This window comes from Salvelinus fontinalis, chromosome 12, assembly GCF_029448725.1.
Source record: "Salvelinus fontinalis isolate EN_2023a chromosome 12, ASM2944872v1, whole genome shotgun sequence".
Taxonomy (NCBI): Eukaryota; Metazoa; Chordata; class Actinopteri; order Salmoniformes; family Salmonidae; genus Salvelinus; species Salvelinus fontinalis.
Genome location: NC_074676.1, coordinates 10,065,976 through 10,080,230, shown reverse-complemented (window position 1 = coordinate 10,080,230; position 14,255 = coordinate 10,065,976). Strand labels below are relative to the sequence as shown.

General features: G+C 42.3%; 1 protein-coding gene across 3 annotated transcripts in view; it reads left to right on the top strand.

Moving 5' to 3' along the window:
• The first annotated feature begins 396 nt into the window (after positions 1 to 396).
• Positions 397 to 14,255, top strand: part of LOC129866762 (Wilms tumor protein homolog) — an 18,582-nt gene continuing 4,723 nt past the window's right edge. For 2 of the 3 annotated variants that reach the window (XM_055939622.1, XM_055939621.1), the window contains exons 1-3: positions 397 to 1,170; positions 5,581 to 5,697; positions 6,757 to 6,859. In XM_055939622.1, the coding sequence (XP_055795597.1) occupies positions 771 to 1,170; positions 5,581 to 5,697; positions 6,757 to 6,859 (620 nt within the window). In that variant the 5' untranslated portion in view covers positions 397 to 770. Of the gene's footprint in view, positions 1,171 to 5,580; positions 5,698 to 6,756; positions 6,860 to 12,020; positions 12,105 to 14,255 lie in introns of all 3 variants that reach the window. The other variant, XM_055939623.1, reaches the window with a different exon arrangement.

Below are 14,255 nucleotides of genomic sequence, written 5' to 3'. Positions count from 1 at the left end.
GTTTGACCTAGATATTCTGTGTGTATGTAGGCTATGTTTCATGTTTTACATGTATGTAGCTCTGTCCTTGAGCTGTTCTTGTCTATTAATGTTCTGCCTTATGTCATGTTTCATGTTTTTTGTGGACCCCAGGAAGAGTAGCTGCTGCTTTCACAACAGCTAATGGGGATCCTAATGAAATAACCCAAATCACACAAACATTCTCATTTAGACTTACTGCATGGTGTGATCTTACATAGAGAGAGGTGTTTAGAGTGAGGGGCTGAGGAGCCATACTGTAAATGAAATGAAGCCAGCTTCTCATCCCTCTTGCTCATTGGCCTTGGCTCCTCCTCCAGCCTTCTCACTAGGTCTCTATTTGAGCTTTGTGGGCTCTAAAGAAAACAGACGCACGAGTAAAGGAATAGAGGGCTACTCCTCTCCTCATCTCCTCCCTTCCCACTTTTTCTCCTCCATTCACAGAGCTGAGAGAACACTCCCCAGGTTGGACCTCCAGGCAGCACCTCTCTCTGTCCACTGCATGGACTCCCGGAGCACACAACAAAAGAAGCACTATTGTTTCACCTTCGTTTGGGGGCAATTGTGTGTGTTTCCCTAGATACAAAGTTTGCCGTCTTCCTATGTTACAATGAGGCTTTGTTGGACGTGAGTTTCCACAGAACCAGGAGCCGGGTACATCAGAACGCCGAAGAAGACTTAGGTCCATTTTCAGAGCGACCCTGTCGGGGTTTTGGACAGACTGGTTTCAGGGTGCGGTCGCTCCGCCAGAGATGGGCTCAGACGTACGTGACCTCAACGCCCTGCTGCCCCCGGTGCCAGCCTTGCCAGGGGGGAACGGCAATTGTACCCTCCCCGTCAGCAGTGCTCCTCAGTGGGGCCCCGTACTGGACTTCCACACTGGCACCCCCTACAGCTCGCTGGCCCCCCACCCCTTCATCAAGCAGGAGCCCAGCTGGAGCTCTGGGGACCCCCATGAGGACCCCCACTGCGGCCTGAGCGCCTTCACTGTGCACTTCTCCGGCCAGTTCACTGGCACAGGGGCCTGCAGGTACGGGGCCTTCGGGGCCCCCCCTCCACCCAGCCAGCCCCCACCAAGCCAGCCAAGGATGTTCAGCAACGCACCCTACCTGACCAACTGTATGGACACCCAGCCCCCCTCCAGGAACCAGGGTAAGATTAACCATAATAATCTATTCTGGAGATTAGATTAGTGTAGTGTAGTGTAGTGTAGTGTAGTGTAGTGTAGTGTAGTGTAGTGTAGTGTGGTTGCACGAGGACTTGGTATTAGGTCAAATACAATATTTAAATTCTCAGAAAGAATGGATTTGTTCCGTGTTGTTCAAAGTAGTTTTAAGCAGTTACGTTTCTAGTCCTTCTGTATAATTTTGCAAATGTATGCTTTTCTTATGATTTGACTATTTTCCCTGCCTACAGTTTTTTGCTGACTCTAGTGATGTACATTTGTCTGTAGTTCATGATCAATAAACAAACAAATGTTGTTGACATGAGTTTACAATTGAGAAAATCTCTGCATTTGCTATGCTCTTTTCTTTATTACCTTATCACAATTTTCACAAACTTATGATTGATTTAGCGAGTTTATAATTAGTGCATTGCATACATATATATAAACTATATTATTTAATGACGCTCACTGAACTTAGTACTGTTTAAATTATTTATCAGATGTATATTCCACTGCAGCATGTCAATTTCATAACAAATTATATTATGAATGACTGACATTGCTTTTAAATGAATGTGCCCTTTCAACAAAGCGTTATTTCAAACAGAATAGATGATTTTCATCACGAATGGATGTACAATAGGATCTCTGAAGTTCTAATACCAGCAGCTGTGTTATAGTTCAGCTGATCATACAGCCACAGGACTCTTAAACATTTACAACAAAAAAAACTTGCCTTTATTGTGGACTTGTGTTTTTTTTTTTACAACTGAATCTCAAATACAAATGTTTAAGAGTCCTGCGGGAGGTTAACACACAGTATTATGCTGAGCCATGAATTAGGCCTTAGGCTATAGAAGAGTATGGTAATGTAATACAAATTAAGGGGAAAAGGCTCAGTGATAACAGAAAAGGTCATTATTTTTTAACTTGTATTATGACATGAACTAATCTCAGTAGCGTTCCTTAAATCGATGAAAGTGTATCTGAAGCTGACCAATTGTGAGTGTGACATATACTTGGCTTCTGATTTCCAAGTTATTTTTTAAATGATTATTACCCCTCGGTTTCACTTTGACCTGAGCTATTTGTAGTCAAGCTCTGGGATTTCTTTTTAGGGTCTGTTGGGGGTCACCAGTGTTCACACACCAAATGTAATCAGTCTGCACTTTTAACGGAGGATTAATTAGAAATAACATCAGTTTCAAAGGGCTCGTCCAACCTTCAACCCACTTATCACACCCCTTCTGTGCCTGGCCAAGCAGTGCAAACAAGCATGGCTCAGACTCATGCGGGTCACTTTCACTAGATACTAAATCAATGATGGTCACTGAGGGAATGTCCACTGTGTTCATGCTCTGTTTACATTTAAAATACGAAACTTGAAAGTCAAAACGAGTTAGTGTGAGGTACTTTGTGTGTATTAGTGTCTGTGTCGTTAAAGTGTACTTGTGCTTGTGTAATTCCATGAGTGTGTGTGTGTGTGTGTGTGTGTGTGTGTGTGTGTGTGTGTGTGTGTGTGTGTGTGTGTGTGTGTGTGTGTGTGTGTGTGTGTGTGTGTGTGTGTGTGTGTGTGTGTGTGTGTGTGTGTGGGTGTGTGTGTGGGTGGGTGGGAAGTTTACTTGAATGGAAGCTGAGGAAAAGAGAATAGGCTAGTCAAGGTATTATAGTAGGGACTTTCCTTAAACAAAATGATTAAAAACTGCAAATATTTGTATTACCCTTCAACGGTTTATATTACCCTTCAGAACCCTTTTTGTTATGTAAAGTTTTTGAAATGAACGTATTGTTTCTAAGTATCATTCTGATATTCCAACTGTCGTATAGTTTTATAGTTGACTTCCCTTGGTTTACCATCCTGGTTGACATTTCTAACACACGGAAACTCTGTAATAACTTATACAAGATTTGTAGGCTACTTCTTGGCCTGCTTTTTCAAAACGAACATTAAAAAAAGATACTTATCGAAATACAATTGCTGGGAAAATATAGATGGAATTCTGAAGTTGATTAATATATATACAGTCACTGTGATATTAGTTTTTATTGATTAAGGCACTCATTTATAGAATTAGACACTTTGTGTCTGACTATTGATTAGGTTACGGGTTGACAATACACAATTCTGTAATATTTGAACTCTTTGGGAGTCAGTCAACACTCTTTATAATTTATTATTACATTGATGCTATACTGTAAGTAATACACATAAGGCCGTGGTTCAGTGGTGTACATTTGAGTACTTGTCCTTATATGATTCATAATCTTTTCAGCAAAAGTAATAAGCATCAAATAAATTATTACAATTAAGGTTCAACGCATTATATTGTAGAAGATATATGCAGTGCCTTCGGTAAGTATTCAGACCCCTTGACTATTTCCACGTTTTGTTAAATTACAGCCTTATTCTAAAATGGATTAAATTGTTCCCCCCCCTCATCAATCTATACACAATACCCCATAATGACAAAGCATAAACTGGTTTTTAGAAATGTTTGCTAATTTATTAAAAATTAAAAAATTAAATATAACATTTACATAAGTATTCAGACCCTTTACTCAGTACTTTGTTGAATCACCTTTGACAGCGATTACAGCATAGAGTCTTCTTGGGTATGACACTACATACTTGGCACACCTGTATTTGGGGAGTTCCTCCCATTTCTCTGCAGATCCTCTCAAGCTCTGTCAGGTTGGATGGGGAGCGTTGCTGCACAGCTATTTTCAGGTTTCTCCAGAGATGTTTGATCGGGTTCAAGTCCGGGCTCTGGCTGAGCCACTCAAGGATATTCAGGGACTTGTTCCGAAGCCAGTCTCCCAGTCCCTGCCGCTGAAAAACATCCACACAGCATGATGCTGCTACCACCATGCTTCACCGTAGGGATAGTGCCAGGTTTCCTCCAGACGTGATGCTTGGCATTCATGCCAAAGAGTTCAAGCTTAGTTTCATCAGACCAGAGAATCTTGTTTCTCATGGTCTGAGAGTCTTTTAGATTCCTTTTGGCAAACTCCAAGCGGGCTGTCAGGGCTGATTGGTGGAGTGCTGCAGAGATGGTTGTCCTTCTGGAAGGTTCGCCCATCTCCACAGACAAACTCTGGAGCTCTGTCAGAGTGAACATCGGGTTCTTGGTCACCTCCCTGACCAAGACCCTTCTCCCCCGATTGCTCAGTTTGGTTGGGCAGCCAGCTCTGGGAAGAGTCTTGGTGGTTCCAAACTTCATCCATTTAAGAATGATGGGGCCACTGTGTTCTTAGGGACCTTCAATACTGCAGAAATGTTTTGGTACCCTTCCCCAGATCTGTGTCTTGACACAATCCTGTCTCGGAGCTCTATGGACAATTCCTTTGACCTCATGGTTTGTTTTTTGCTCTGACATGCACTTTCAACTGTGGGACCTTATATAGACAGGTGTGTGTATTTCCAAATCATGTCCAATCAATTGAATTTACCACAGGTGTACTCTAATCAAGTTGTAGAAACATCTCAAGGATGATCAATGGAAACAGGATGAAACTGAGCTCAATTTCGAATCTCATAGCAAAGGATCTGAATACTTATGTAAACAAGGTATTTCTGTTTTTTACGTTGTCATTATTGGGTATTGTGTGTAGATTGCTGATTTTTATTTAATTAATAAATTTTAGAATTAGGCTGTAACGTAACAACATGTGGAAAAAGTAGCTCCGAGACAGGACTGTATATATATATATATATGGCAGAAAATTCTGGTCACTTCATAGGTGCATTTGGTATTTCTTCACATCCCGCTCTACTGCAGTGCGTAAAGCAGACTGGTTTAAGGTGAGAACACTACCACACAAACTCCCTGGGCAGTGCCCTTCCCCCTTGTGTCCCAGACCAGCCCAGGAGGCTACCCAGCCCTATGTAGGTCTACTGTAATGGGGATCAGTCCTGTCCTCCTCTCCACTGTCAAGACAGAGATGAGTGGAAGACAAATAGAGCTCTTTAATGAGTTTTAAGTGAACCCTGCTGGGGCGCTGGTGAAAGTGGCTGTGGTGTGTACTTCCTGGCGTCGGTGTTGGTTGGTGTGTGACTGATGAACTGGTGCTCCACCCTGGGTCAGACATAGACATGATTAAGCCTTGAACCTGGTGTCAGCCCTCCAGTGTCCTGCCACAGTTTGTTTTCACTCCGGACGCTTTCACTCTCACCGCAACACAGGGGCAACTGGAGTTTGAGGAGGAAGGAGGAAGGTCATTTACCTACCCATTCAGTACAAAGGGTTATGGTGCTGAATGTTAATGGATGAGCTAATTCAGAATTTATAAAGTAACTTTTCACATGTAAACACATTTTTATGTACTTTCCATGGTCTGAAAACCTTGACATTATTAATTTAGTTTTTCTAAACCGTTCTTCTTTGTCTTTACAGGTTACAGTGCTTTCGATGGTACCACTAATTACGGTCACACTCCCACACACCACTCCTCCCAGTTCCCCAACCACTCCTTTAAACATGAAGACTCCCTCGCTCAGCAGACCAGTATGGGTAAACAGCACAATATTCTCACCTAGATTCCTGCTTGTGTGTGTGTGTGTGAGTGTGTGTGTGAGTGTGTGTGTGTGTGTGTGTGTGTGTGTGTGTGTGTGTGTGTGTGTGTGTGTGTGTGTGTGTGTGTGTGTGTGTGTGTGTGTGTGTGTGTGTGTGTGTGTGTGTGTGTGTGTGTGTGTGTGTGTGTGCATTCAAGTATATATGTGTGTAAACACGTGTATTGTGAACTCCATACTCCTCACCTAGGGAGTGGCCTCCATCTTAAAGTCACTGCGAGGTTAAGTCTTACAGTGACCTTCACGTCATTGTCCTAAATCACTACCATCTTGGGTTTTTCATTTTCCTTTTCTTCATCCATGGCCCTCCTGTTAGTAAACGGCTGGACGTGTGTTGTTAATTTTATAACTGTGATGTTGTAAATTTCAGACTCTCTTCATGGAAATGATAACTGTAGGAAACAGCGATACAAGATTTTTGGAATGTTTAGAACTGCCCTGGGACCCATTCACAATATGTGGAGGCAGAGCCAAAGCAGAGATCCTTCATTTGCGCTTTGAAAAAGCAAAAAGATTCAGTGTGCTTTACGGCTTCAAAGAAGAGCCTCTTGTTTGTATAAGGGCTGTGTACATTCGGCCACAGGTCACAGGTTTCTTTCACAATTTCCATTTCAGGATAGTTTTTCTCAGAGAAGGATCCATTCGACCAGAGATGAGTTCCCTGAAAGCTTTATAGCTAATGTGGCCCTTCTTTCTTTGACCCATACCCACGTCACTCGTAGAACAGCAAAGTGATTCATTTGAAACATTTTGTTTGTTCACGCACAGAAAATTAACCGTCAGACAAGTATGTTTACTATTGTTACTCTCTCATAGCTGTGCGTCTGGGTTGTCGAGAGAAGTAAAGAATCGGGGAACTCACTTCCAGTGCAGTCGTGAAGCTGTCTCTTATCCTTAGGAATGTCCCATGATACTGTTTACATTCTCAATCTGTAATGTGCTTAGTTGGTGGGTGATAATTGAGATGAACATTAACGGTTTAATGTGTCTGTTTGTGTAGGTGAGCAGCAGTATCCTGTCCCTCCACCCGTGTATGGATGTCACACCCCATCAGAAGGCTGTGCAGGCAGCCAAGCCCTACTGCTAAGGAACCCTTACAACAGGTAGGCGCTGGAGCCTCCCCACTACAGTAGCTTCACTTGCCCTTACCTGACATCACATGCCTGCCACTCACCTTAGCCCCATCCTTATCAGTCACATAAGCCCCAGTTGAATAGGCCTACCACTCACCTGTCATCTATTGCTACAAAGCAGCATGCTGACAGGCAGAAATCTTACTGAGGAATCCTGTTTGTAGTGACTATAGTCGTGGCTAGGAGGCTCTAAGGACAATCTGTATAGGATGTTCACCTGTGTAGTAGTCCTAGTCTGGTAAAGGTTGTGCTGCCCTCAGTCAGATTGTCTGCTAAGACAATAATCATCAGCATTGTGGTTCTAAAATTAAATGTAGAAAAGTCACGCTGCCATTGAGCACGCCCAGTGGCTAGAGGAAGTAAAGTAACAGGGAAAGGAAGTTGGGCAGAAGGAGAATATCCTGATTTTCAGTCAGGAAATTATCAAAATAAAGCCATTTGTCGACTTTGTACTCTCAAAACTTTCCATTGGACTATATCCACCGCAGTCCTTCTTGACAAAGAATAGTATAATCTAAAAGCACATTTACCGTGTTGTGTTGACGTTGAAAGTTAGTTGTCTTACGGAAAAAATACTTCAATACACTGCGTAGATGGTATGGATGAGGACCATGTCCAGATAAACTCATAACAGTTGTCAAGACAGAAGCAGTGCTCAGCAGGCCAAGATAAACAGTGTAATCCACTACTGCTTTCCAGTCTTAGAAAAATGTTGAATTCTTCCTAAAAAGTAGCTCAATGTCCTCTGAGTGGAGAGATTCCCATTGTAACCTCGCACAACTGTTAACCAGTGGTCGAAAAAATACCCAATTGTCCTACTTGAGTAAAAGTAAAGATACCCTAAAGAGAAAATGACTCAAGTAAAAGTGAAAGTCACCCAGTAAAATGCTACTTGAGTAAAAGTCTAAATGTATTTGGTGTTAAATAAACTTACGTATCAAAAGTAAATGTAATTGCTAAAAATATATTTAAGAATCAAAAGTAAAAGTATAAGTCATTTCATATTCACTACATCAAGCAAACCAGACGGCACAATTTTCTTGTTTTATTATTTTACGGACAGGTACACTCTAACACGCAGACATCATTTACAAACGAAGCATTTGTGTTTAGTGAGTCTGCCAGATAAGAGGCAGTAGAGATGACCAGAGATGTTCTCTTGATGTGTGGGAATTGGACCATTTTCCTGTCCTGCTAAGCATTCGAAATATAACGAGTACTTTTGGGTGTCAGGGAAAATGTATGGAGTAAAAAGTACCTTATTTTCTTTAGGAATGTAGTGGAGTAAAAGTAAAAGTTGTCAAAAATACAAATAGTAAAGTGAAGTACAGATACCCCAAAAAACGACTTAAGTAGTACTTTAAAATATTTTTACTTAAGTACACCACTGCTGTTAACTCACTGGTCTTGAGACGGCACAAAATTAGCTTGCATTCCTCGAATAGCTTTAACATTTTGTTTTCAGCTCAAGGGAACATAAAGATTCAAAATAAGAGGATAGTAGATAATGGGAGTGTGTTCGACAGACTGGATACATGGTCTGGAAGCCCATTCTTCAGGTTCTGCTCCTCCTGATGTCTGTTGGGGAAGGGAAGGGGCTGGGAATCCTCAAATCAAAGCCGCTCTCTAATCAAATTCCCGGTACCAACAGCTCTGTGTTTATACAGTGAGACTGCAGTCATGCACTTTCTACTGATTTGGAAGTACATTTAGTAAAAACAAGCTAGGAACAAGGTTTCTTTGGGAAGCGCTGGTGCAGAGGATGAAGACTGGTGTCCCCAAAACATTTTTTATTTTTTAGAGCACCTTATTAAATCAAAATACCCAAACACAGGTTATTTTATCAAGAGATTAAGTCTCAGGTATGTATAGAACTTGTCATAGAGGACTTTACCTACCTTGTACAGTAATGGTTTAGAGAAAGTTCACAGTGTACCAGTGGCAATTCTAGCATGTAAATCTTGGTGGTGCAAAAAAAATAGTTTTTATTATGCATGCCAGCAAAGCCACCACTCAACACTAAACAGTACATTAATTGCACTATAACGGTGACAAACGGTGCCCAAAAACTGTTGTGTAGTGGCCTACATTAAGCTGTCCCAACAGCAGAGTTCCAACAGCAGTCCCAACACCTTACCACTGCTACACCTGGCTATCAGCTGAGCCTTGTCTGTCAGCGAAACAGTTAATTCAGCCTCTTTTACTGTCTTTTTAAAAAACATAGGCGGACTTGTTTAAACAAAATTCGTTTCTACTGACAATTGAGATGTACAAACTATGGCATAAGGAGACGACAAGCGGATAAGAGGCAATCCGTCATTTCCATTAAGACATTAATGAGCGAGCTAGGACGGACGTTGTCAATATAACTATTTGTTCAGCACTTTTGAAATGTACAGCGACAGAATTCAGAACATAGGCCGTTCTTACAGTATTCTCCCTGTACACCAAGTCAGAAGCGCAGGATAAATAAAGGGGCCATATAAGCAGACTATGAATGCTCTTACAATATTCAATGATTACATTTCTCTAAAACAGGCTATAGGCTACATGTACACGTGCAACACCAAGTCAGAACAGTAGGCTAAATAAAGATTATTAAATGATTAGTGTGAGGCACATGGGCTACTAACATCTTTCTTCACAACATACACTTAGTATTACTTTCTTAGCTACAGTATACATATCTCCCTGGCATATTACATCATTTATGCAGGAGCAAACAATACGTTTTTGGACTCACCTTTTGCTGTAGTCACTTCCTTCCAAACCACTCATTGTTGAATTTACGATTTCCAACTTGTGTGCAATGTTTATGTCCGATCTTCAAATGACAAGGATTGAAAAGGATTTGCCAGTAGATTGTTGACTTGAAAGATGATGATGACTGCTAGCTAAAATTTTGAAAGTATGATGTTGACATGATCAGCTACTGTACCTATAACGTGATTTGACATCATTATATCTGTGGCCAATGACCTTGAGGCTTCTTGGATGGGCACTTCTAATGTATCTCTATGTCAGAACCCAAAGGGCTCGAATTTTCGAGGTCTCCCCTTAGACTTCGCGGTGACGTAGTTTCCCCATGAGTGACAGAACACTGAGGCAATCACGGCACACCGCTCCGTATTTCCTGCTGGCTTGCCCCACCACCACCACCACCACCACCACCACCACCACCACCACCACCACCACCACCACCACCACCACCACCACCACCCCCACCACCCCCACCACCACCACCATCACCACCACCACCACAGAAAGCACTGAGCTGGGCTGAAACACCTGCATTTTGGAGCTGCCTCACTCAAGAAAACAAAAAAGAGACCATGTTTGTGTGCAGCTTTATTAACTCAATGACATATATTTCTTTACATTGTTTGCAAACTGATATGTGACACGTATTAATGCCAAACTAACATGCAAAACAGGCAAGCCCTACCCCATTCTTTGCCAAAAGATTTGGGGCTCAAAACAGGCTCTGCCCCACCTGGCCTGAATGACGGGTTGCCACTGCAGTGTACTAACAATGGGCACACCCTTCTTCTTCCTTTAACCCTCAAGACAGAACTGTGACACTTTCTGTCATCCAAATTGCTGAAATGATTTGAGCTAAAAAACTACAGCCTAAAAAGTCAAACTTTTCTGAGCAGTGTTGGGGAAAGTGGGGTAAGTCGTGCCAAAGGGTTAGTTGAGCCACCACTTGTTTTTAGAAAACCATACACAAAATTAATCATGTGACCAAATATTTAGGAAGAGGTCATAATTTCATGGAGTCTGTGAAGAAATAAACCACATGGAAAAAGAGGTAATCAAGTGAGGTAAAAATAAAACGGAGTTCAATGAATTTATTGTGTTATAGGTTTCAAAATGCTTGTATCTAAACCAAAGTAGATTGTTGTAAGACAGTCGGGGTCTCTGTAAGCTACAATATGAGGTCTTAAACCTATCATTTAAGTGCATCCACGTAGCTGTATGGGCTGATAGTCAAAACGGTTGCTTTGGGGTAAATTGTGCCATTTGGCAAGGGGCAAGTTGAGCAAATGGCAAATCAATCTACCCCGTACAAATGATGATTACATTTTGTCAGGTTTATGCATAATATGCATAGTATTTTGAAGACTCCTCGCATTTGTGTGATTAGTCAGGTTGAAATGATGAAAAAGGCCATCCTCAGTTGTGTGCACCCCCCTCTAGGGCTAGGCCACAATTGAAGTGTTTTCTTCCCATGCGTAATGCAAGGCATTATCACTGGGATATGATGTTACACCAGGGCCTGACCTATTGTTAAAAGTGTATTATTGTATTTTACAAAGTTTTAGAAATGAGTCCCAATGCTTACCCTGGCCCTAAGCTCAATTTACCCCATAAATTGTGCCAAGAGACTACTTTTTCTTTGGACAAGCTTTTTCAAATCTGTAATGTTTACATGAATTCTGATTATTTCCAGGGATAGACAACATCCTAAAATATGTGTAGATAACTTTGATAGAAAGAATACTACGTTTCCCTTGACGGAGTGATGCTGAATGTAACAAATGACTCAAGATACTCCACTCTCCCTTATTGTATGTAGGTACCAAACAGAGTGTAGGCTACTACGGTCAATGTGCAGGGTACCAGGCACCAGAGCATCCCAGCGCAGTGAGCTGTTCCTGTGGTATGATAAAACGATGTGATGTCAGAGGCGGCAGTGATTTACATTGACATTTTAATCATTTAGTGGACGTTCTTATCTAGAGCAACTTACAGGAGTAATTAGGGTTAAGTGCCTTGCTCAAGGGCACATCAACCTCTTTTTCACCTAGTCAGCTCGGGGATTTGAATCAGCGACCTTTCGGTTACTGTCCCAATAATTCTAAAGTATGCGTTTGGGAAAGCACCTGGCAGGTTAACTAATGGTCTGATGCTTCATAACGGATTGCTATTTGGTTCTGAGTGATGGAGGCCTGCAATTATTCGTGTGGGAGGATCCTCATTGTGTAGTGCGTTCAAGAGCTGTTACCCAGGATGCACTTGCATAGATGGGGCCAAATTGTATAATCCTCTGACTCTCTTGTGGCGCTTGTCTACACTGAAAACAGTGGTGGCACCGCTGGACGCCAGCGCCCGAGGAATACATTCCAAGCGGCGATCATTTATATCAAATGGCATCTCAGCCGGAATGTACGGCACGGAACCCTGTTAACACGCTGGCTTCCACCATTAAGAGGTATGTCGACATGACCAGTTCCTGTCATCTGAAAAATTCCTATTTGATCTGGATTAACAGTCATTAATCTGCACTTGTCTCAGAATAGCAGAGGGGGTGTGTGGAGGGGGCAGAGGGAGGGGGTGGAGGGCTCCCTTCATTAAATAGCACATTTGACCACTCACTGGCATTGCTGAAGTATTTGATTTAGTGGCAGAGTGGGACTCCACAGGGGCCCTGTCATTTCTCACTGAGGTGATTAGAAAGAAGAAAAGACCTTGTATCACAGAAGTCGCATACGGGTTGCTTGTTGTTTTATCTTAGCAAGTTCGGTTGTGCCTGAAATGGTGATTTTGGATGTTTTCCATGCCTGTGTGTGACCCTGATATGTTAAAGGTGACAAGCCATGATAGTGAGTCTAGGATCGTTTCAGAGGGCTATTTCTAGTTGAGGGGGAAACATCACTTTTTCTCTTGCTTTAGTGCTGTAATGAAAATATCCTCTTTCATTCTTGCTTTCTTGTCATTTTTAGTGGCCCTCTTTTTCTAACTCCCTTTCCACCTCTTCCCGAACCCCCTCTCTGTTTCTGTTTTCGCCAGGGATCGTGTGCATGTTAAATTAGCTTCTCTGTTTTGTATGTCCTGTGAAATGTATCCTGCTATAATTTTCCCGTGCGGGGCATTAGCCTTGACCACAGTGGGACATGTAACGGAGGGGAAGGGCCCTGCACTGGGGAGTAGTGGAAGTGGATCAGTACACAATGGGATGGCTTTCCCCCTGGGATTCTCCAGCCAGGGTTACAGAGCCAGGGCTCAGTTAGACTGGAGGGGAGGGTCTGACCCTTCCACCACCTCCCCAAAAAAGCCAGCAAAGGCCGGGGTGACTGAATGATTAATCTGCTGCTAAATGAGAGGGACTCTGGTGCTTAGGCTGTGGAAAATCAGACTTGGAGTCTCATCTCCAGGGACTCACGCCAAAGTATGCATGTGCCTCTTCCAGATAAACGCCACCACTCCCCCGTCTCTCTCCCCAGGCCCCGTCTCTCTCCCCAGACCCTGGATGCATACATTAACGTGAGCTTGAGGTGTTTAGCTCCACAGTGAATGAGTGAATGAATGAACTGTGAGGAGATGTATTGCAGCATGCAGCTTGCACTGTCCCGACTCCGGCTATCCTTGGAAAGAGTAGAGACAAATACAGCTTTATGCCTTCTCAACCATGTATTCATAATTTAACTGTACAGGATACAACCCCCTCCTTCCATGAAATGCAAAAATGACGGACAGATTTGTAAGACTAATAATATAACGGTATTGCCATCTGGTTATTATGAAACTAGATGTGACCCTTAGCTCCCTTGAAATAGCTACAGTGTATGTAACTGAACCAACTTTAATGAATACTTTCAGAGGCTACCTTCATCTTTTGAGGGGTTAGTAAGTGTTCAGCTAAAATGGCCATTCCTAAATTGATTTTTTTTTTTTATCTCATAAAATAAGTAGGTTAGTACACAATGGATGGATAGCACACAATACCTGACCTGTGTTTCCTATTTCTACATATACTACAATGGATCATTGTCCTTTTGTGCTACTGTATGTCCTTATCCTGTATGTCTATTTGATTGAAAGTCGTGTGTGGGTGACAACAAGTTTTGGCAGGACGTTTTGCGGTGTTAACCAGTTCCTCTTTGATTTACTAAAACAGGCCCTTATTTATGGAAGAAGAATAAGTTAGTATGCAGCTTGAATTTGTGTTAATCCAGGGTTAGAGTGAGAGGCCAGTTTACCGCCTAGCCATATGAATAAATCTGGGAATGACAGGAAGTTAACCATTAGTCTTTCCTCCGAGTTCCACTTTGGATGCTTTAGGTGAATATACTGCGCTGTGACCCGTAGAGCAATTTGCCCCTATGTCAAGACAAGTTATAGCTGGTGATTTTGCGGCATTTATTTATTGGGAGCTTTAACCTGCTGTGCATGCTATTGAAATACAATGCCAATGCAACTTTGCTGAACTGGCTTACATAGATAAGAGTGGGAAACGCTTAAACGACAACCTTTATTTACGAGTGGGAGACCCTTTCTTAACAACTTTCCCCTATATTTCAGGAGTGGGCCGTTTACGGCAACATTTTACAGTACATTTAACGGCGTGAAAGACAATAGCCAT